This window comes from Danio rerio, chromosome 13 (genome assembly GCF_049306965.1).
Source record: "Danio rerio strain Tuebingen ecotype United States chromosome 13, GRCz12tu, whole genome shotgun sequence".
In the NCBI taxonomy this organism is placed as follows: Eukaryota; Metazoa; Chordata; class Actinopteri; order Cypriniformes; family Danionidae; genus Danio; species Danio rerio.
Genome location: NC_133188.1, coordinates 8,752,501 through 8,775,003, shown reverse-complemented (window position 1 = coordinate 8,775,003; position 22,503 = coordinate 8,752,501). Strand labels below are relative to the sequence as shown.

The following is a 22,503-nucleotide window of genomic DNA, read 5'->3' as shown; positions in this document are numbered from 1 at the left end:
TTAGTATTGTTTTTATCTGCCTTTTAACTTGCCTTTTATTATTAACAATTAGCTTACCTTTATATTACAGTATGTAAATATCCTGTATTGTTGATGGACAAAAAGCGTAGCCAGATGTTCTTGAAATCAGTACTCAATAATTTTACAGCACAGGTTCTCCCTCTTATCATGATACATGTCTATCCACGATGGGATTTTCAATTTGGTCAGGGTGTTTTTTTCTCTGTGATCAATTTCTGAAGCCCTTATTCTGGTTTTGTTTCATCCCATAATGAAAGCCGCAGGGCAAGAACTCCCTTCAAAGACGTTACTCTAATTCTCCTGAGGCCACGGTCTCCAGGCTCGGCCCAAATCCAGCCCTGGGCTCTCAATGGGCCTTGAGAAAGTTTCTTATCTGAAGGAAGCACACTGGAGCAATCACAGGCTTCCGACCCCCCAATGTGGAGCCACTCTGTTCTCCGTGTCCTTGTCCACACCACCTCCCTCCTGAAGCTCTGCCAGATCTACTGCAGCACTCAAGCAAATGTTTGGCACCCTTGCGCATTTCAGTGGTGGTATTACCAGTCATGTAGTCATGATTTTTCATAAATTTATTGTTTTATAAATTTATTGCCAACTAATTCTCATTAGATTATAGGTAGACTGTTAGGTTGGGGTTAGTGTAAATTGACACGTACCTGTACTTGCAAAGTTTCTTATAGTCAGTTAAATGTCTGTTGAAGGAGCAGATATTAAGCAGACAATCTACTCTAAAGAACTCAAAAGGACTATCAAAATAAAGTGTTACCGAAATCTCTAATGTATTATTTATAGTTTTGTATCAGCAGTTAATCACACAAACTTTTGAGTATTTAAACATTGTGTATTTTCTGCATGAATTCCTAAAAGTGCATCTCTTTATAGCACCTCTCCTAAATATTTTGCACAGCTGCTGCCAACAGAATTTGTAAAAAGGCACTAATATCTGTCTACAAAAAAATGCACCCCTGTAACTAAATTCACTTGCATTGTGGAACTGTACACTATATAAAGAGGCAAAAATTACTTTCACAGACTTTGTGGTTTGTCTAGTTTAGAGTTTTTGCCCATTTTACCCATTTTTGCTAGGTTTTATCTTTATTTAACAAAAAAATACTATTTTAAAAACTCTGCATTGTACTGTGAGTTCTTTAAATTGAAGGCAGTTTCTGTGAGTCAGTATTTGTGGCCTGTATTAATATGTGTGTGGAGCTTAGGGCAGTGACAAAACAGAGGTCACTGTTGTTAGGAGGGTTCAGAGTAGCAGGATGAAGTTGCTGTTGTTTATTTTGGATGTGAGCCAAGGGTTTGAGAGCTAGAACAAGACTAGTATAGTGTGCACACACACTAACATGCATTCTAAAACTCTTGTGTTTGTGCTGTATTGCAGGCTACAATACTCCCACTGAAATGACAGATGCAGACAGACTCATGGACAGTTGGTATCTGAAGTCACTCGGTGGCTTTATTACAGTGGTAACATCAGATGGAGACATGATCTTCTTATCGGAGAACATCAACAAATTCATGGGTCTCACTCAGGTGAGTAGTAACGCACACTGTATCAACACATGAATCGAATCGCAGTCCAGACAGATACTCACATTAGTGCTGTTATAATTAGCTGTTTGTCTGTTTAGCGTCCATTTCCTTCGGGTTCACTTAATCACAGGCTTACAAGATGCCATTATTAACCACAGCACAAGCCCGTTTCCTTTAAGTACTGTATAGGAGGAAGGATGTGTCACTTTTTTGTACCCTTGTCAAAGCTTTTGGACTTATCTCCTGCCTGGGAATTGCTTCCTTACACATGGCTGCTGTTTTGTATGACCATTCCCAGTTATACATTTGTTATCAGATTAAAAAAAAAAAAATTATAAGGAGTGTAAATCTCACAAAACGCATCAAGAACCAATCATAATGCCTAAAATAACAAAAAGGTGCCCTGTTTTCCAATGTAAACCAATGTTTTAACTTCAGTAGAATTAAGAAATTGATGTTGAACACATCGGGAATGAGTAAAACATTAATTAAAACTTATTTTAATATTATTATTAAAATTTATTTATACTTATATTTATACTTATTTTACTTTTAAATTAAAAATTAAAAATTAAAACATAAATTTTAATGAAAATTAATATAATTTTCAATTTAAGCAACCGAATTAGCTGTGTGTGTGTGTGTGTGTGTGTGTGTGTGTGTGTGTGTGTGTGTGTGTGTGTGTGTGTGTGTGCACTCATGTGGGTTTTGTTGATTTACGATCACAAATTTGTATAATGGTTTTGACATGCCATGTGTCCTCAATCAAAACTAATATATGTCATATTTAACTTTGGTTTAGGGAGAGGGTTAGGTTAAGGTGATATAATAAGTGGTTTTAAAAGAATAAAATAGATATTGCCAATGAAGTTGGTCTTCATAAACCACCAAAACAAGTATGCGTTGGTATAATAGTTACAGATAAACAACCTGAAAATTATTTTTAGGTCTCTGTTGAATCGGAAGTTCAGAAAAACAGCTTTTATTGCAAATAAAACAAACAAACACTTCGTTACTGAAACATTTGTAACAATTTCAAATGGTCATTTCTGAATAAAAGTGTTCAGTTCTTAAAATTGAATGTAGTTATTGACCCTGGGCTGAAAATAGATTGCCCGATGTTTAATGAAATATCAGCACCTGCATGTCTTTCTTTGTAGGTGGAGCTAACAGGACACAGCATCTTCGACTTCACTCATCCCTGTGACCATGAAGAGATCCGCGAGAACCTCAGCCTCAAAGCCGGTATGTCACTTTCCATTTATTCAGCCTCACTAGTTGCCAATCCTGCTATAAAAATAGACAAAGCTTATGTGAGAATGACAGAGAGCAGTTAATCGTACAGAAGTAGACTAATGAAGTGCTATTGAGGGGTCAGCCTACTGTACATACAGACTGTGACAGATAATCTAATGAGATCATGGGAGATTTTCAATGGTAAAATGCGTTAAGCAGAGATAAAACATGACCAGTTTAGCCCATCTACCATTTAACAGATTTTTAATTATTATTTGGTTAATTTTAAATTCAGTATAAGTTGTTTTACCTGAAATTAATAACTGGCCTCTTGAGTTATTTTGCATTTTGTTTGGAAGCCCAGATAAGTTTATTACTGACTTTATTTGTTAATAGGCTTTGGGGCTGTTCGCTGATGCTCATATTATTACCTAAATTACCTACCAAGTTGTGATTATTAAAGCATCTAACATTTCAGCACCCAGTTCAACATTGTATCGAATGTAATATGAACTGCAGGTGCTTTCTTATGGGCTCCTCTAAGATGAATTGGACTAAAGTTTTTTTGGCCATAAAAGAAGAGGAGCTGGAACCTGGAACCCAATCACTTTAGCACAGACTTTCAGAAATAGCTAAACACATATGTAAAGTCCTAATGGAAAAAAAACATATAGAAGATTGGATATACAGTATGACCAAAACAATGACCTACAATACTCACTTCTTTTATTATATGTCTCTTTTATTTGACCTTTCGACTTTCCTATTACTCTTGCTTCTTTAAAGGTCCCGCAAAGTGCGTTGAAATGTGCATTTTTATTCCAAGTTTGACTTGATCTCAAACGAAACCCAACCCCAGCCAATAGCGTTGTTGTAACTATGGGGAGTGACGCAAACAACTGAGGTTTGGATCCACATGCAGGTTTATTCAAAGTCAGGCAAGCAAAGGTCAGTACAGGTGCCAACAGATATATAGGGGAAGTCTAGAATCGTTGTCAAAGGATCAGGCGAGTGGTCAGAAGGCAGGCAGCAGACGGAGACAAAAAGTAAACAAGGCTGAGGTCAAAACACAAGAAAACAAGACTACGAAAACACGTTGTAATGTTATTATACAGATAACAAGACTTGGCAATGGGAGTGAGTGAGTGTGTGGCTTAAATAGTGTGTGCAATCAGTCTCTGACAATCCTCAGGTGGTGCGAGTGTAATCAGCCTAGATGAGGAAGCATGTGCGAGTGTGAGCGGAGTGCATGTATGAAAATGTAGTCCAGAAATGGCAGATTTGTAGTCCATGGTTATAGAGAGTGAAATCCAGCGATCTTATGGAGTACGATCGCTGGTTATCGTGACAGTTGTGTTATGAGAAACTGTAGTATGGGTTGACGTGACTAAAACTGTTGATTTATTTAGGGGGAAGTGACAAACTACAAGCTTTACATGTTGATATCAGTTTTATATCTTCTAAACGTGAATTTTACCACTATTTTAGGGCACGCTAGCTTATAGATAATATAATTATTTAGTCAAAAATATTACTGAAACTAATTTAAAAACTGAACAGATATAGATTTACACAAGTATATAAACAGAGTTAATGATAGGCTAAAAATCTGCGGAATTCTGCGCGTGCAGATTCCGTGTGGGCCTACTCATGGGGTTTGGTTTATGCACACTGAGATTAAGGGATGGTTTAACCAAAAATTAAAACAAGTCATCATTTACATCAGATTTAAACCCATAAGACTTTGGGTAAGTTTATGTTTGTATACTAAAGGGCCAGAAAGTAAAAATTTAAAGAAAAGATCAACAGCTCCCATATGTTAGCGCGATGCAGTGATTTCATCAAAACCAGGAAGACTACTTTTACATTCTACTTTTCACATTCTCAAATCTTATTGTGATCGACTGCAGATACAAAAAGCTTTAAATAATTGAATGGGGGTTCCTATTAAGGCACTTGTTCCTTTGAGATTTTTCTGTGGGATTTTATGATGGGGTCTACTTCACATAACTGGCTGCTCTACCAATAGTTGACTGTATTTTGACTGTTTTAAATAATGACTGTTAAAATAACCATTTACATATTGGTTTACACTATGCAGCATTGTTGATTTACAAAAATAAAAAAAATCTAACAAATATAATTCTGTGGCACTATCACACTTGTTTCTTATTTTATTTTGAATATTTTTCTAAATAAATCGGTCTTACACTTTCACTTTTACACTTACACAATTTTCAGATTTTTCATTATATATTTATTAATTCTGGTACTTTTACCATAAACTGACATATCAACCATTTGGTAAAGATTGTTGTTTTAGAAATTATAGGATGTGTTGAAAAAACCCTCAGGGGTCAAAAACGGTGTGTACACATTTTAAAGCGTCTTTTCCTGATAATGCAGAAAAGAACTTTTATTACACTTTCAGTTTTGAACCGTCAGATAAGAGCTATACATCAATCGAGGTGTCTACTTTTTTTGTGTACACTCACAATAACAACACAAGTGTGTGCTTTTGCAAAATGAGGGAAATAAACAGTGTAGGCATTCTTTCTTTTCACTCTTTGCAAACTGTTTTTAGAAGCACGTCAGTAAAATGCACTAAAACTCCACGAAAACAAAACACACAGACATGAGACGTATCTATAGAAAGCTTGAAGTGTCTACTTTTAAATGCAGCGAGTGCATGTTGAAAACAAACATTGTTTGGTAAAGTAATCAGCATGAAACCAACACAAGGGCTAGTTTCTCAGTTTGAGCTCATTATTTTTTATTTTCTCAATATTTTTTTTATATTTTCAATATTCTAGTGACATTAGGAGTGAAGAAATGTAATTCAAAATGTTTTTCTTGATAGGTTAGTCAAAGAATTAACTTGCTTTTATATTTACGCAAAATGTATTTTATAAGAAAACGTTACTATATCAATTTTGTTTTACAGATATTATTTTACTTATAAATTGCAAAAATTCTTATAAAACCGCATTAAATATCTTAGGGAAACCAATAGTTTTGGGTCTTTACATTGTCTCTTCACCCCTTTTAATAAAATTAAATCTGATCATATCTCATCACAAGACTCAAAGTTCTTGTGAAGTTTGGAATGAACTTTTAGTTTCTTAAATTTTCAATAGATGAATTTAAATCTCACAGATTTTGTTCAAAAATAATAAAAATAAGTAATGTTGGTAAGATTAACCAAAGTCATATGTGACTGGAATGCAATGACAGTAAGAAAACCATAACAGAATGTTCAGATTTTGTAGGAACGGAAACTTTTAAAACACTTTTCACTTTGATGCAAACATTACCGTAAGTCAAGAAGCCAAACTCTTCGCTAAGAGTAAGTCCAGTATTAACTATATAAACAGTCTCATCTAGCTTCAATGTGTAAATATGTTTGGTTTTAGCTAATACATTTATTTTTATAAAAGTGATCATATCGAAAGCTGAAAGTGCTGTAAGATGTTTTGGAATTTGATAACCCAAGAAAAAATATTTTAGTTGAGTTTAAGCTTCCGTATGCACAGAGGAAGAATGTCAGGAATGTTTTCCTAGGATTTTTGACCATTTCTAACCAAAGACTCTCTTTTGTGTATGTGTGTGTGGTTTAATCTGCAGGCATTGGAAAGAAAGGCAAGGAGTTGAGCACAGAGAGGGATTTCTTCATGAGAATGAAATGCACAGTCACGAATCGAGGGCGCACCGTCAACCTTAAGTCAGCCAGCTGGAAGGTCAATAACTTCTCCTTTAAAATAAGTGCTAACCTGAAGTCAGATCTGGTGTAACTCATAAAGATAATGGTTGTTCTGTCAGGTTCTACACTGCACGGGTCATCTAAAGGTGTGTAACGGCTGCCCAGCACGAGTTCTGTGTGGTTTTAAGGAGCCGCCGCTCACTTGTGTGGTCATGATGTGCGAACCTATTGTCCATCCATCAAACATCGACACACCGCTCGACAGCAAGACATTTCTGAGTCGCCACAGCATGGACATGAAGTATACTTACTGTGATGAAAGGTACTCTCTTTACACTGAACTTTTTATTAGTTGACACTGGAATAATTTATGAATATTTATTGTGAACAGTACATAACCTGTTAGCCTATTCCCTGCCATTGTTTCTGTGTTTTAGATGCAATATGGTAAAGGAAGACCTAATGCATTTCCAGAATGAGTTACGAGACTTGTGGGTCTCCTGTATATCTGTATATGAATCTTAAAGACAACCAGAGAAAGTGTAAATTAGATGACATGCAAAAAAGAAAGTATAGCCTCCTGAGACCCTGCCCATTGACTTGTTTCCTTTGTAGTGGACATTGCGTTTTCATGAATTGAGATTTGTGAGGGGTGTACTTATCTACTTGTATTTATATCCCTGTACCTATGCATATTCTGTAACCTGTGTAAAGAAATACAAAGAACAGATAAAGAAACATATTAAAGACCTGATGAGACGTGTTTAATGTAAGCAATGATTGCTTAATTGCTGAAATGTTTTATAGTAGCTTATGAAACATGCCCTACTTTCTTAAAGAGCTCTGACTTATGACACCTGGAGAATGAGAGGAAAGTAGAGTCATTTAACTTATCTAAACAGCCATCCAGTGGTGATTATGGTGATTATTGTGATGTCAGTGCACACACATTTAGACAAGGGTAGTTTAAAACATGGTTATTACATTTTTAGAGTTAAGCATTTGTGGAACTATCTGGAATGCAGTCCTAGGCCTTCGTTAAACAACCAATAATGTTGTATTACAGAACTGCATTTGATTTCTAGCCCTACAAAACCTCTTATAAAAGCTTTTCTCAGTGATTGGCTCAGGTTCACTCCAGCCCCTGTTCTGTTTAGAATTAGTTAGTTCAGTGGCTGGAGAATAGAAGGCCCTGTAATGCACAGAGAACTGCAGACACACACTCACACCGAGTCAGTGACCTGCAGCTGTCTGGCATTATGTAACTTCAGTGTAAGGATCAGCTCAATACATTAAACACACACTTCCAAAACATTCATTTAACATTTAACATTCATTTCATGCAAACACAGATTATTGCTCTGTGCTCTTAATTAAAGAGTAAAATTATTGAGTTTGAGTTGAAGAGAATTAATCACATCATAATATCTGGTAATGTAATATAAACATGGAAAACTAAATTAACTATTGTGTTTATATTTCATGTCATGCCTGTCTGTCAAGTCTGTAATTGAGCATTTTATAATTTCATAAATTTGAATCTCTGAAAATCTGTAATTAGTCTGGTGCAAAGTTATGATGTCACAAAGTTTAGTCCAATGTTAAGTCAATGGGACTTTTCTAAATTTTCCGGGTCAGTTGGAACAGTTGGAAAAGATATAGCAACTCGAGTCAGACCAGTTTGAAGTAATTTAGGTGTTTGTAGCTTAAACGGACTAGATAGTTAAAAAGTTAGATGCATATAGAAATTATTCTCAGAAGAAGACCGAAGAAGAATAATAAGTTTATCTAGTATAACACTATGTTCAGGGCCGACGCATCCATAGAGGCGACCTAGGCGGCCGCCTAGGGCGGCAGTGTAGAGTGGGCGGCGTCTGCGACACCTCCCTTACCACCCGCATCCTCAGTTATGTCCGCGACACCTCCCTCACCACCCGCGTCCTCAGATATATTCGCGCATAGACGACAGAATAGAGAGGGCGGCGTCAGCGACACCTCCATCAGCACCTGTGTGTCGGGCGGCAAAATTGAGGTCCTGCGCGTCCTCAGTTATATCCGCGCATAGGGAGGCAGAATAAAGAGCGCAGAGTCCGCGACACCCCCCTCCCTCAGCACCCGCGCGTCCTCGGTTATATCTGCGCATAGTGCGCCGGAAAAGAGGTCTGTGACACCTCACTTCATTTTCATAACCGGTCACTTTCGTTTTCACATTGGGGTTGAGGGCGGCGTGATCGTCCTCTGCCTAGAGCGGCAGTTCAGCTTGTTCGGCCCTGATTATGTTGGCTTTCTCAAGGCACCATAGTTAAGGTTCATGTTAACAGCCAAACAAATCACATGAAATGGATCATTATTAAACTGGCTTACTGTAAAATACTAAACTTGTACTGATCAAAGAAAATATTTAAGCTCTTTAGGCAGACCGAGTGTGTGAGTGTGTTGTGTGCATGCTTGTGCGTGTGAGTGGCTGGATGTGTAAGTTGATGTTAATTGCCTCTCACTTTTCTAGGGTTACAGAGTTGATGGGCTACAATCCTGAAGATCTTCTCGGACGATCTGCGTATGAGTTCTACCATGCTCTGGATGCTGAAAATGTCACCAAAAGCCACCAGAACCGTATGTGTCATTCCTTTACCCTTTTGTCTTTTTGCTTGTGCAAACAATTTTGTGTAAGGAAACTTTTTAAACCTTTCTTTCCTTTTTATTCATGCTTTACGTAGGTGTTTGGTATTTAATTGAACACATTTAATAGAAAATCACATTCACATGTGTAATCATATGACTTAGACACACACACACACACACACTTACAGTAGCACCGCCTTACCATTGGGTGCATCAAATAAAGCCATGTGAGCGAACCAGGGAAGAGGATTAGAGAGTGTGGTTAGAAAGCAAGAGCAGTTGGTCTTGTTCTAAGAAAGCAGAGGCTCAGGTCAGCTACGGTGGCAAGGTTGCGTTCCCAAGGTTTACAGTTTCAACCCTTAAACATAGAACAAGTCAGCATTTAAACGCTTTGTGTGCAACTGCTATCTGATATCTACAACTTCACAACAACAAGCCATTAGGTACATACTATGCGCTAATATTATTTGTCTCCAAAAGTCCCCCTGAAATCAAAACTTTCATATGATTTTGTTAGCTCACATTACTCGTTTTGTGGTGAACAGTTAATCTGTGCATGTCATTATGAAAATGTTTGTCCTTCTAATCTTTAATTGAATTCTGAAAATCCACTTCCGTTTTTTTCTTTTATTTTTCAGTTAAATTGTCAGATTACATGTACATTTTAGGAATTGGGCGTGCGAGGTGTCTGTTAGTTTGTAATAACTCTTTCCAAATCCTTTTCCCGATGTTTCTGAATGAAATGCCTACTATACTACATAAAATCAGCTCACAGTAGAAAATAAAAAGCCACGGCCACTGTTTTGTCATCTAATATGCTGTTTCTCTAGGAACTGTCACAATATGGAAAAAACAGTGGTTGCAGCTTTCGGTTCATGTGAAATTTAAGGTGTACTCTCACTAGGCACGGATATACTTCCTTTTAGTCATTTGGGATGCAGTGACACAAAGTCAAATATTTTGCGGAACAGTTCCAGGACTTTTGACGGTTATAAATTATTAAGTCATCATGCTGCAGGTGTTAGGAGGTTTGCTAAAGATGTAGCTGATGTGGATTTGCGTCTTTAATAAACTATGACAGTTTGTCTTCATTCAAAAGTAAAAATGATTAATAATTCCATATAAAACAGTCCCTTAACCCTTTGATGCACAAGCTATAAAATAGATATAGATAAAATAAACTTAGATGGGTCTCTTTAGATCCATGTAGTGCATCAAAGGGTTAAAAGTGACTACTTATCATCAGTTTTTAGCTCAGGCACACTTTGCACTCACACTACTAGTGTACAGCGCCAAAGCCCAACCAAACCGTGCTTTAGCATACTTCTTCCAAACGGGCCAGGGCCGGCCAACTGAACTGTGCCTGGGCAAGATTCGGAGCACTCACACTTGTCAAATGAACCAGGAAACGTGCCTGGGCACATCGCCCAAAATTCTAGGGAAAAACAGCATGGTCATAATAAATAAAATAAGGTTGTGGGGGTTGGTTATCTCAAAAAATAAAATAAAAATACTAATGCAAAAGTTCCTCTGCAATCGACAACCAAACGTGGACTCTCAGTTCAGAGTAAATGAATAGATTTAATATAGAAAAAAAAGTAGCAATTTAAATGAGCATCTCGTCAGGGTGTATGTAAAAAAATAATAATAAAATAAAAACTAAAGACTCGAAAAAAGAACTAATGTTCTCCAGATTAAACAATGTGCGCATGTGCGTTCTCACGTCACATCATTCAAAATCAACAAATGGTTCAAGAATAACCCATCACTACTGGATTGTGGCTTGTCATGTGTGTATTATATTAACCTTTCAATTCAATTCATCTTTATTTGTAGTGCTTTTTACAATGTAGATTGTGTCAAAGCAGCTTAACATAGAAGATTATAGTGATTTGAAACGGTGTTAGTTCAGTTTTCAGAGTTTCAGTTTAGCTCTATTCAGTGTGGTTTAATATTCACTGCTGAGAGTCCAAACACTGAAGAGCAAATCCATTTAAGCGCAGCTCTACAGATCCTGAACCATGCAAACCAGTGGCGAGGAAAAACCTTCACCAATTGGCGAAAGTGAAGGATAAAATCCTAGAGAGATACCAGGCTTAGTTGGGCACAACCTTTTCTCTACACATCTTGTGCAAAGCTGCAGTCCAGGCAACGGAGGCTGTAGAACGCTGGATATCAGCAAAGACTCTTCTGTCCCTGGAGCGTCACAGGACTGCTCTCATGCTCTCCACTCCTCCATGACCACCCCAGTAGCTGCTTAGGATACGGCCTGATCCAGGATTATGGAAACCTTGGGATCATCTCGTTGCAGGTCTTGGATCACATTAGTGGCACGGCATAGTCTCTTGGAACCTCAGGATGAGTATCCTCAAGTGGAAATAGAGAATAAAGAGAATAATTAGCGTAGCTGCTGTTCAAAGTGTAAATAAACGAGCATAAACCTGCATGGAGCACATTTATGCATCATACCGTTAAGTGTATGCTTTACTAAAAAGATAGGTTTTTAATCTAGTTTTGAACTGCGAGGTGTGTCTGGGCCTCTGACATTATCATGCAATTCCAGAGTTTACGAGCCATAAATATGTGTCCAACCAATGCAGGAATGTATTGATAAAACACTGCAGTTTTTACGTCAGCTTATTGCTCTGTTCTTCATCAAAACTTCAAGTTATAATGACAAACATTCCATATTAATAGACCCATTTCTAGACAATTATGAGGAAATAGATAGTGATGTTAGGAGGTTAACGAGAGATCTACAAGAGACCATGAAGCATTTAAATCGCACTTTCAGGTTGTTATTCAAAAGAAAAAGGAGTTTGACCAAATAAATTGGGTACTGACAAAATCCCTGCCAAGGTCTGACAAAGTCCCCTCTATGTCTATACTATAGCCTTTGGTCTGCGAATCACATGCTGTAGGGTAGGTCGTCAGTAAAATGAAGGGAAAACAGATTAAGGTTAAACGGTTTCATGATCCACAGATTCTTATACAGCGTTTGAGGAAGGGGGGTTCATGTTCTCCCGGGTCTGTATGCACAACAAGTGGGCGAGCAATTTTTCATTCAGACATCCCCATGAAATGGCTCAGATCAAAACAAGAATTTGAAGAATGACTTGTTTTAATGACTCTGAATCGACAGTAGGGCATATTTGATATCGCAAATGAGCATATCGCAATGGTTTGCAACAAATGAGCGATATAATACAGAAGGAGCTTTGTGTGCCTGCCAATAGCACACTCTCTGAAAGACTTTTCAGCACATCAGGCTGAATAGTCACATGTCAAAACACATCTCAGAAACCAAGCAGAGGTCATGCTGTTTTTCTCAACACAAATCTGTAGCAATTTTATTTTAGTATGGATGCTGAAATTTGACCAAGCAATTCAAGCCATTTTAAGAATGCAATAAAACAGTAAAGACCTAACCACTCGACATGATCCTTTCCCTGAAATAATATGAACTGCATGTTGGTTATGACATTTTCAAAATATTATATCAAATGTCGTATTGTCACAATCACAAGGGATTGTGTGCTCGCAGATAGCTGGAGAACTCCACACATGCCACCACATGGACTACAACTACCAGGATGCTTTGCGCACATCATCTCCCGCTACAGCTGACAACAATCTGGACACACTCTCTCTCACACAGCTGAAACAAATATTTGAAGATTACTCCGACTATATAAACCCTCCAGTCACTCTCTCTCTTTGCGAAGTCTTGTTGATCTGCAAAGTGTGAAATTCTGAGCGTTCTTGTTTTTTCTGCCCGATTCGTGTTGTGATTCTTGGACTGATTTCCCATTTATGAATGTTATCTGCCTGCCCCATACTTTTCACCTGTTTTCTGGATTACGCTCTGTGGATTACTCTGATATTGTTGTTTCTTCCCATTTCGACCTTTGCCTGCCTGAACATTCTCTATGAAAAAGCTGGACTTGAAATTTGACATTGTTGCCAGCACATTCTATATTGTTACACAAATAAATTGCATTATTTATCCCACTTCAGATTTGTCTTTAGTATCACACAGCCCTAATTAACTCTTTCCTTTGAGAGACAATTACTTTATACATGATACAGTACACTTTCCAATTTAAACATTCAGCTGGATGTTTTAATTTAATTAGAGTGTATTACAAACCGCGTGACAGGTAACTTCCATAAGTCCATAAATGGGGCACTTTAAAATACAAATTATTCAGTACATTGAACATAAAATACATGAGAGATATTGCTTACACAGGTGAAATAACAATAATCTAGTTCTGGACAGATAAATTAATATTTCTATTCAGGGAGAAAGCATTTTGTTAATAAAAAGAATATTAAAATACTGTTTCAACAATTTAATAAATTCATTTTATTTTCTGTTGCACGTTACAATGTAGATTGTGTCAAAGCAGCTTCACAAAATGTTCACTGTTAAAGTTCAGTGCAGTTCAGTGCAGTGTAATGTAAATGTCACCGCTGAAAGCCCAAACACTGAAGAGCAACTCCACCACTGCGCAGCTCCACAAGTCTCAAACCAAGCAAGCCAGTGGCGACAGCGGTGAGGAACAAACTTCACCAATTGAAAAAAAAGTAAAGAAAAAAAAAATTCAACAAATACCAGGCTTATATGGGCAAGACCATTTTTTTCCTTGGCTAAACATTTTGTGCAGAGCTGCAGTCAGAACATTGGACATTCGGTGTTGAGAAGCTGCAGTACTGAGTCGATCACTGGCTGTTGTTCAGACTAGCCCACTTGATGGAGACTCGTCTGTCACTGGGGTCTTTAGTGGAATAAGTCTCACACTCTCCACTCGTCCTCAACACTGATATAAATTAATAAATATTATAACTACTGTACTTTCCAAATGGGTAAATTCTAATGGATTCCGAAGGAATGCTGAAGACAAATTGGCTATTGAAAATTCAGCTTTGCACGGGCAGGGTGAGCAGATGGTGAGAGGAACAGCATGAAAAAGTCACCAACTTTCTGCAGAATCAATAGTTTCAGACCTCCAAACTTTGTGTGACCTTTAGATTAGCTCAAGACCAGGCATATAGAGCTTCATGGAATAAGTTTCCATGACCGAGCAGCTGCATCCAAGCCTTACATCAAGCGTGAGATGCAGTGGTGTAAAGCATGGTGAAACTGGACCCTAGAGCAGTGGAGACATGTTCTGTGAAGTGACAAATCACGCTTTTCTGTCTGGCAATCTGATGGACAAGTCTGAGTTTGGCAGTTTCCAGAAGAACAGTATTGCTTGATTGCACTACACCAAGTGTAAAGTTTATGTGAAGGGGGAATTATGGTGTGGGATTGTTTTTCACTTGACTCTTTCACCACCAGCATTTTTTTTGCCAGCCACTGCTAGCATTTTTGATTATTTATCGTCTAATTTGTATAGCCCAAGCCTCTGGGAAAAAAAAAATACAATAAAAAAAATACACGGAAAAATGCTTTTTTCTCAAAGTAGTGTATTATCGGATTGTATTATTGATAATACAGACACACTAACATGCATATATGTTTGTGTGAGTGTGTGTTTGGTGTCTCTTCATTTTTACATGGGACCTGACTTTCACTTTCGCTGATCGTTTTATACAATCCCTGAAAAAAGTCTTGTTGCTTGTGTACACATTGACCAAATTGGAATCAAATTAAGTTGAAAATGCCAGTGAAATATATTTCTAATCAATATTTTTTAACATAAATGTTATCTCCTTGTTATTTGAGTTTCATCTGTGATTAATAATGGATCAATTAGGTCTCGTGTGTGTATAAAAAAAACCCCACACTAGACCTTCACATCAACCGCACCTAGACTTCTGCAAACATGCCTTAGATTCACCCTGAGACTAAAGTGTTCTGAACTAAGTTCTGACTAAAGTGAGATCTGCAGGGTGGAAGGCAACATCAATAGTCTAAAATACCAAGAAATCTTAGCTACTGTACCTCTTATATTCCCAACCGTAAAAGAGGCCAAATTCTGCAGCAGGATGGTGCTCCCTCGCATACTTCCATCTCCACATCAAAGTTCCTCCAGGCAAAGAAGATCAAGGTGCTCAAGGACTGGCCAGCCCGGTCACCAGATATATGAACATCATTGAGCATATGCGGGGTAGGATGAAAGAGGAAGAATGGAAAAAGAAACCAAAGAATATTGATGAACTCTGGGAGGCATGGAAGAATTTTTTCTTTCTTTGCTATTCCTGATAACTTCATTAATAAATTGTATGAATCCTTGCTACAACGCATGGATGCTGTCCTTCAAGCTCATGAAAGTCATACAAGATATTAAATTTGGATTAATGTGCTGAAATATTTTTATATTTGGAGTGAATTAGTTCAATTTTTGTGTAGGCGACAACTTATTGTTATTTTTTGACCTTTCTGTCTTGATTAAATCATCAATATTTTTTTCAGTGAAACTAACTTATTTCAGTGCTTTAAACATTATTTGGGAGGGTTTTATCTTTTTATATGAGCTATTTCTAACACCAATTGATTAATTGAAAGTCTGGTTAATAGCAGGTGTTTCTACAAAATAGATCAGCGACCAGGCTTTTGTCAGGCACTGTATTTCGCTCACAAGAGACCCAGAAGTATGGTATCTTACTCGGGACGTCTGTTCATGCTTCCCTAATCATAATAAACTTATCAACATTGGGGAACCGTTTTCTCTTAATTGATGAGTTATCTTTGTGAATTGATTGTTAATGGTGGAGAATACCACAGCATACCACATTTTGGACAACTTCAAACTCCCAAATTTGTTGTAACAGTTTGGGGATGCCGTTTTTCATGACTGCGCACCGGTGTCCATAAAGGTCGATAAAGACACCAATGAGTAAGTTTGGTGTGGAGAAACTTGACTGGCCTGACCTCAAAACTCATTGAACACCTTTGGGATAGAGTGCAGACTGAGCTATGAATTTTCTCATCCGAAATCAGTGCCTGACCTCAAAATTGTGCATAGGAGAATGGTAAAAAATTCCCACAAACTGTCCTAATCCTCATGGAAAGCTTTTTCAGAAGAATTAAAGCTGTTATTGCTTTAAAAAGGTAGGGCCAGTCCACATTAAACCCTGTGGATGAAGAATGGGGTGTAATTAATGTTCATGTGCATGTAACTTTAAGCAATATAAAGTATCTCATCACACATACAACATAAACCTGCACCTAATTGCCTGTTAGCTTTAATTTATTCATCTCTATCTTGCTATGCACAGATGACACCTAATATCCCTTGACGTTCACAAACACAGACTGTGTGCACACAGTAAACAACAATATACAGTATATGTGAGATTGCCAGCCCCCCCCGAGTCAAATTGCATTTCAGACAAATTGGATTTCGCATACATGTTTGAGTTAGAAATACGATTCAAAAGAGCCTTATTGGATTGGCCCTATTAAGGATGACCGGAGCAGCCATTAGGACATCTTGAACCCCATTAGGGGTGACAGAGGAGATAAGAACGCAGCAGTCAGCAGCAAAGGTGCTCCTCTGCCTGGCCAGGTGTCCCAGATTGCATCCTAATCAGATGCTGGATGTGGAGTGGCTTCTGTCCACCGTGACGTTAACATGCAATTAGAGCCTTTTCAAAGTGTGTAGAAGGGAAAAAAAAGTGTTGATCTGGATTAGGCTTGTCGAATGTGGGGCTGCCTCGTGACTGTGCATTTGTGAGTCTACCCCTTATTAGTCTCTTTCTTTTCTTATATTCCTGTTGTACTTTTCATTAGTTCAATTGTGTTTCCATAATTTATCAAACAAACCAGAAAAGAAGGAGAAGAAGAGGCAAAAAACAATTTCCTTCATTAAGAAGTACTCTCAGAAGCAAAAAGACTAGGGATGTCCCGATCAGGTGTTTTTTGCTCTCAAGTACGAGTAATTTAATTTTGAGTATCTAGCGATACCGAAACCCGATCCAATACTTCTATAATACATTAAAAAAGAATAAAGATTGAATAAACAGATCTAGGATGTTCCTTTTTTATATAATTCACCTTATTTTAACATTCAACAACTTTGTTAACAAACAGAGCACTTCTGTGAGGTAGCTTGAACAACCAAGTAATAAAAACATAAATTCTTCACTATTAGACTTTAGTCAGTGCAACAGTAAATATAAAAAATAGAAAGTAAAACAAAATAGTACCTCAACTTAAATACCCGGCAGACTTTTAAACAAAAAAGAAATAAGGTTGAAACAGTGTTTGCAAAGCCAGTAATGTGCTTTTTGGAACTGCACTCCTAACTCTTACCGTCAGCACAGTAGAAAATTTCACAGAAGGAAATGTGTTTTTTCTTAATGAAAACTAACATCTTTACCTTGTCAGGTTTGAGCCTGTTTCTGTTCTCATCAAGGATGTTTGCAATGGCACTAAAAAGTCTCAATAACTTTATAATACCTCCAGACCGCATACATACTCACGCTTTCTGCTTCAGACTGCTTCCGTGTTCTACTTTGCCAGTCCTGATTGATTTCTTCGAGTTATAATCGGGAGGTAACGTCTGTTTCCGATCAAGTCTGAAACCGTGTGTTCGGGCCCGATTTACAATCAGGTGATTTGATCTGGACATTCCTTAAAAAAAAACTATTGGTCTTTGCATGGTCTTAAAAATGAGAGGATGAAACCTCAGATGAACGACACCTAACCTCTCACATAATGTTGTTATTTATATAAAGAAAAAAGCCTAGATAGAAAAGACTGTAATTCCTATAATTAAAACCATATAATTCAGATGCCTGTATGTCCACTTTATCAATCTCAAATTATTCTGGGGAAGTTTTGGAGTATTTCAGCCTTTTTACTTTTCAGCTGTTCTGCTGTAGATTTGATGGTGTGCTTGGGATTATTGTCTTGTTGCATGACCCTATTTTGGGCTAAGCTTAAAGCCTGATTTAAACTTCTGCGTCAAGCGCATGCATATGCATCGGCGCAGCCTTGCATCTTTGCATAGCCCTCACTGTGATTGGTTGGCTTGGTATCGCTGATGAGTGTGGGCGGGACAGAGAGCTGCACGAACCCATTGGAGCAAGTGTTCACAAATGTCGAGTCCTGTGAAGGAGCTGCAGATGGAGACGTTTGTTTTGTCTTTACCTCATGATTAAAGTTCTTGCACATCCGCTGGTCCCCATCTTAAAATGAGCGAGTTTGAGCCACTTGTACATTTAAGGTAGCATTTAGAAAAAAACAAAACACCATCGAAGAAACTCGACACAGGGGAACATAAACACCTACTGCCAGCTGGTGTTTTGGAAGTATTATTGCAGCGCAACACAAACAGCACGCAGAACTATAAATGCACGGCAACATGCAAGGCATGTGCCGCAGGTCATGCTGATCACACGACGCAGAAGTATAAACCAGGCTAAAGCTGTTGTACAGGCATTATTTTCCAACAAACTGAAAAAAAAGAGTTGTATGTATTGTAATATTTACATTGGCGACGCAGTGGCGCAGTGCGTAGCACGGTCGCCTCACAGCAAGAAGGTCGCTGGGTCGCTGGTTTGATCCTTGGCTCGGTTGGCGTTTCTGTGTGGAGTTTGCATGTTCTCCCTGCATTTGCCTGGGTTTCCTCCGGGTGCTCCGGTTTCCCCCACAGTCCAAAGACATGCGGTACAGGTGAATTGGGTAGGCTAAATTGTCCGTAGTGCATGAGTGTGTGTGGATTTGGATGTTTCCCAGAGATGGGTTGCGGCTGGAAGGGCATAAGCTGCATAAAAACTTGCTGGATAAGTTGCCGGTTCATTCCACTGTGGCGACCCCGGATTAATAAAGGGACTAAGCCGACAAGAAAATGAATAAATAATATTTATATTTATGTGTTCAAATGAATCTTTTTTGAATTGCCGAAAAATTGTTAAATCTCTGTCTTTCAACTTCCTTTCTGAATGTGTTTTGAGTCCCAACGCTTTCTATCGCTGCATTTTGCTGCCCTATAGAGCAGTGCATGCGCAGGCCGGGAATGAACCGTATGACCCGAGACCAATGGTTTCCCACGGCAGATCTGGACCAATTCCAAGGCGAACGTGCCATAGAGACAGACTGTCAAAACTCAGATCAGCAATCCTTCATTGTCTGCATCTCTCTGTTTGTCCTGTTGCTTATGTTAGCTTTTCCCTGATGGGTCCGGCTGTCTGTCCCAGTTTATGTTGTAGCTACTAAGACCCCCTTAGCCTCAGAAATATTGTTTTAGGGATCTCTGACAATACATTTGAACCGGCCATGGTGTAAAAATAAGTCTTTTTACATCTCAAGATGGCTTTTATTTTATTTTCCTCTTCCTCCCTCTCTAGTGTGCACTAAAGGCCAGGCAGTGAGTGGTCAGTACAGGATGTTGGCCAAGAATGGGGGCTATGTGTGGGTGGAGACCCGGGGTACCGTCATCTACAACAGCCGCAACTCCCAGCCCCAGTGCATTGTGTGCGTGAACTACGTGCTGAGGTAAGGCACAAAAAAGAAAGGTGACAAAGCTTGTGATGTGTTTGCACTGCATCTGAGACTCTGTCCTCTGCTCACTGATGCTTAAAATTAAATAAGAGACAAAAAAATACAACTTAACCAAAGAGCTTGCCCAAAAAAAGGAAAGTGACCGTTCCATGAATTTCCCATTGTGCTCTCTTTTCATAGTGACGTTGAGGAGAAATCCTTGATCTTTTCCATGGACCAGACTGAGTCTCTGTTCAAGCCTCACAAGTTGAATGGTTTCTTCAGTCCAAAAGAAGCCCTGGGCAGCGATCCAGCTGATTTGCTCTTCACCAAACTGAAAGAGGAGCCTGAAGATCTCACGCAGCTGGCACCTACACCTGGGGACACCATTATCTCTCTTGACTTTGGTGAGAACAATGGTGATGTTTTTGGATTGATGCAGGACTTCCAGAGGCCTGTACCAATATCTAAGGAACAGGGTAGCCAATGACGAACATCTGTTGAATAGTTGAAAACAAAACTTGCAAATGTTGTTTGCCAATGATGAAGTGGCTCTTTGCTGTATGTACTGCTAGTCAAGATTGCATATCCATTTATAAACAATATAGTATTTGAAAAGAATCCCTGGATTTTTCCTATGCATTTTTAAAGTGGAACTGGCCTTTATAATCTCAAAATGGCCCAAAAAATGTAGTTAATCCTGATGTCGGCCTGTCACTATTTTATGCCATGTAACAACATTTCTTTCCTTTCCTTTCAGGTCAGTCTCAGTATGAGGAGCACACAGTGTACAACAAAGTATCTTCAGTTGCACCGACTGTCTCTCACCCTGTTCATGATGGCCACAGGACAAGCTACTCTGGAGAAATGGCCAAGATGGCCGCCACTTTCTCTGTGCCTCAATCTGCACCTCCAAGTAGTGCAACTCCCAGCCTAAGCAGCTGCTCTACGGTAAACCGAAACATGAAATGCTCTCATTGCTACATATTATGTTTATTTTTGTTATGTTTTTTAGCATGTCATCTTTTATACACTGAACAGCCCAGCAGCCCAGATGATTACTACACCCCTGTAGACAGTGACCTAAAGGTTGAATTGACAGAGAAACTGTTTTCCTTGGACACGCAAGAGGCAAAGACTTCCCGCAACCAAGAGGTTAAAAAGATTCAGCTTTTAATATTAATTATAAGTAAGGCCTCCTCATTTGTTAGCCTTGGTTAATGCAAATGACATTGGCAAACATGAACTAACAAGGAATAATATATATTTTCGAAGCATTACTGTTTTAGGGGCATATCAAATTGTGGTCACTTTATTTTGATGGTCCGTTTGTTAAATTTAATTTACATTGTATCTACATGCCAACTAATTCTCATTCGATTATAAGTAGCCTGTTAGGTTGGGGTTGGGTTTAATGTAAGTTGACATGAAAGTGCAAAGTTTCTTATAGTCAGTTGCATGTCTGTTGAATATTTGTATCAACAGATATTAAGCAAACAGTCTACAAATACTCAAATGGACCATCAAAATTAAGTGTTACCCAAATTGTTTGTTTATTCAAGTTAGTTCAATTTGATCAATTATTAAGCACATTCAACACTGGATTTAAAAAATGTACTAGTAAATTTCTAAATGTACTAGTAAGTTATCATAGATTAAGTTTAGTACATGGAGGAAAAGTATTATAAAGTGTAAGTTCACGCTTGTAAGTTCAATTGAAACCATAGTATAAAAAGTATTACTGTTAACAGTACTTTGTAGTTTCATTTCTTATAAAATGTGTAAACACAATGTTTGGTTTTTCTGATTAAGACTGCACTTAAAAATTTATGGATTGACTTTAAGACCCAATCCCAATTCGATTTTTGTACCCCTACCCCTTCCCCTTCCTCTTGGCCCTTACAACCGAGTGTTAAGGGGAAGGGCTTCAAAGTTTACCTCTAAGAATTGGGACAGCACTACAGCACCTGCACACGTCATCACGATATCTCCTGCTTCATATGAGATCAGACAATTACAGCTGCTGTAGTTATTCCAGTTGAGTTATTTTTTGGTATTTATCTTCAGGAAATCACTGAAGGCAAATATTATGTTATCACAATGATCTAATGTGGCAATAAGATTGTAACTTACTGTGCATTTAACACAGTGGCCATATTCATCTAAGTAAACGCACCAAAACCAACATTATCATTATAGCAGACACTGTAAAAAGCTCATTCCCAGCCACTAGACATTTCTGACAGGGTATTCAAGTGTCATCGAGTGTCAGAATGTTGTGGAACTGCTGTACAGGAGTTATTATTAGGGATTGTAGATCGTGAAGTTTTGCGGTCTTTGTTTTAGCATTTTTTTTTAAGCATGACGGTAAAACTCGAACACGAACACGAATACCCCTTACCCTTAGCCCTACACCTTCAAGTTAAAGAGAATTTGGACACCCCTACTCCTTGACGGCAATACACAAAACTAGTGGTAGGGGTAAGGGTAAGGGCTAAGGGGGAGAATTGGGATTGGGCCTAGATCTCTGTGAAATTGACAGTAGTTTTCATATAATAACAAACAATGGAAAGTAACAATCATTTACACCTGACATATTGACTTATCACTAAATTATATCACTAAAATGGTCTTTTCATCTAAAACATGCTTCAAAATATTATATTTACAACTTCTACAGTGAAATTATAAAACAGTCATATCACAATTTAAAAGACAACAAAACTTTTTGGAATTAATTATTTATTTTTCCCACTCAAGATTCCTTTCAGTGTTGATATTTAATGCAAATGACTGGTGTTTCATGTCTGCTTTTTCTGACCCCCCTCCATCACCTTTCAGACTGACTTGAGTGATCTGGACTTGGAGACACTGGCTCCCTATATCCCCATGGATGGTGAGGATTTCCAGCTCAATCCCATCTGTCCGGAAGAGCCGCCATCTGAGATTG

At 38.2% G+C, this 22,503-nt stretch overlaps 1 protein-coding gene across 1 annotated transcript in view; it reads left to right on the top strand.

Moving 5' to 3' along the window:
* The window catches only part of epas1b (endothelial PAS domain protein 1b), a 63,271-nt gene that overhangs the window by 35,731 nt on the left and 5,037 nt on the right, over nt 1–22,503 (top strand). Inside the window, 10 exon segments of the mRNA NM_001039806.2 lie at nt 1,409–1,560; nt 2,721–2,805; nt 6,421–6,533; nt 6,616–6,818; nt 9,003–9,109; nt 19,421–19,568; nt 19,755–19,960; nt 20,314–20,504; nt 20,595–20,708; nt 22,395–22,503. The exon segment at nt 22,395–22,503 is cut by the window's right edge and continues 355 nt beyond it. Coding sequence (NP_001034895.2) covers nt 1,409–1,560; nt 2,721–2,805; nt 6,421–6,533; nt 6,616–6,818; nt 9,003–9,109; nt 19,421–19,568; nt 19,755–19,960; nt 20,314–20,504; nt 20,595–20,708; nt 22,395–22,503 — 1,428 coding nt within the window.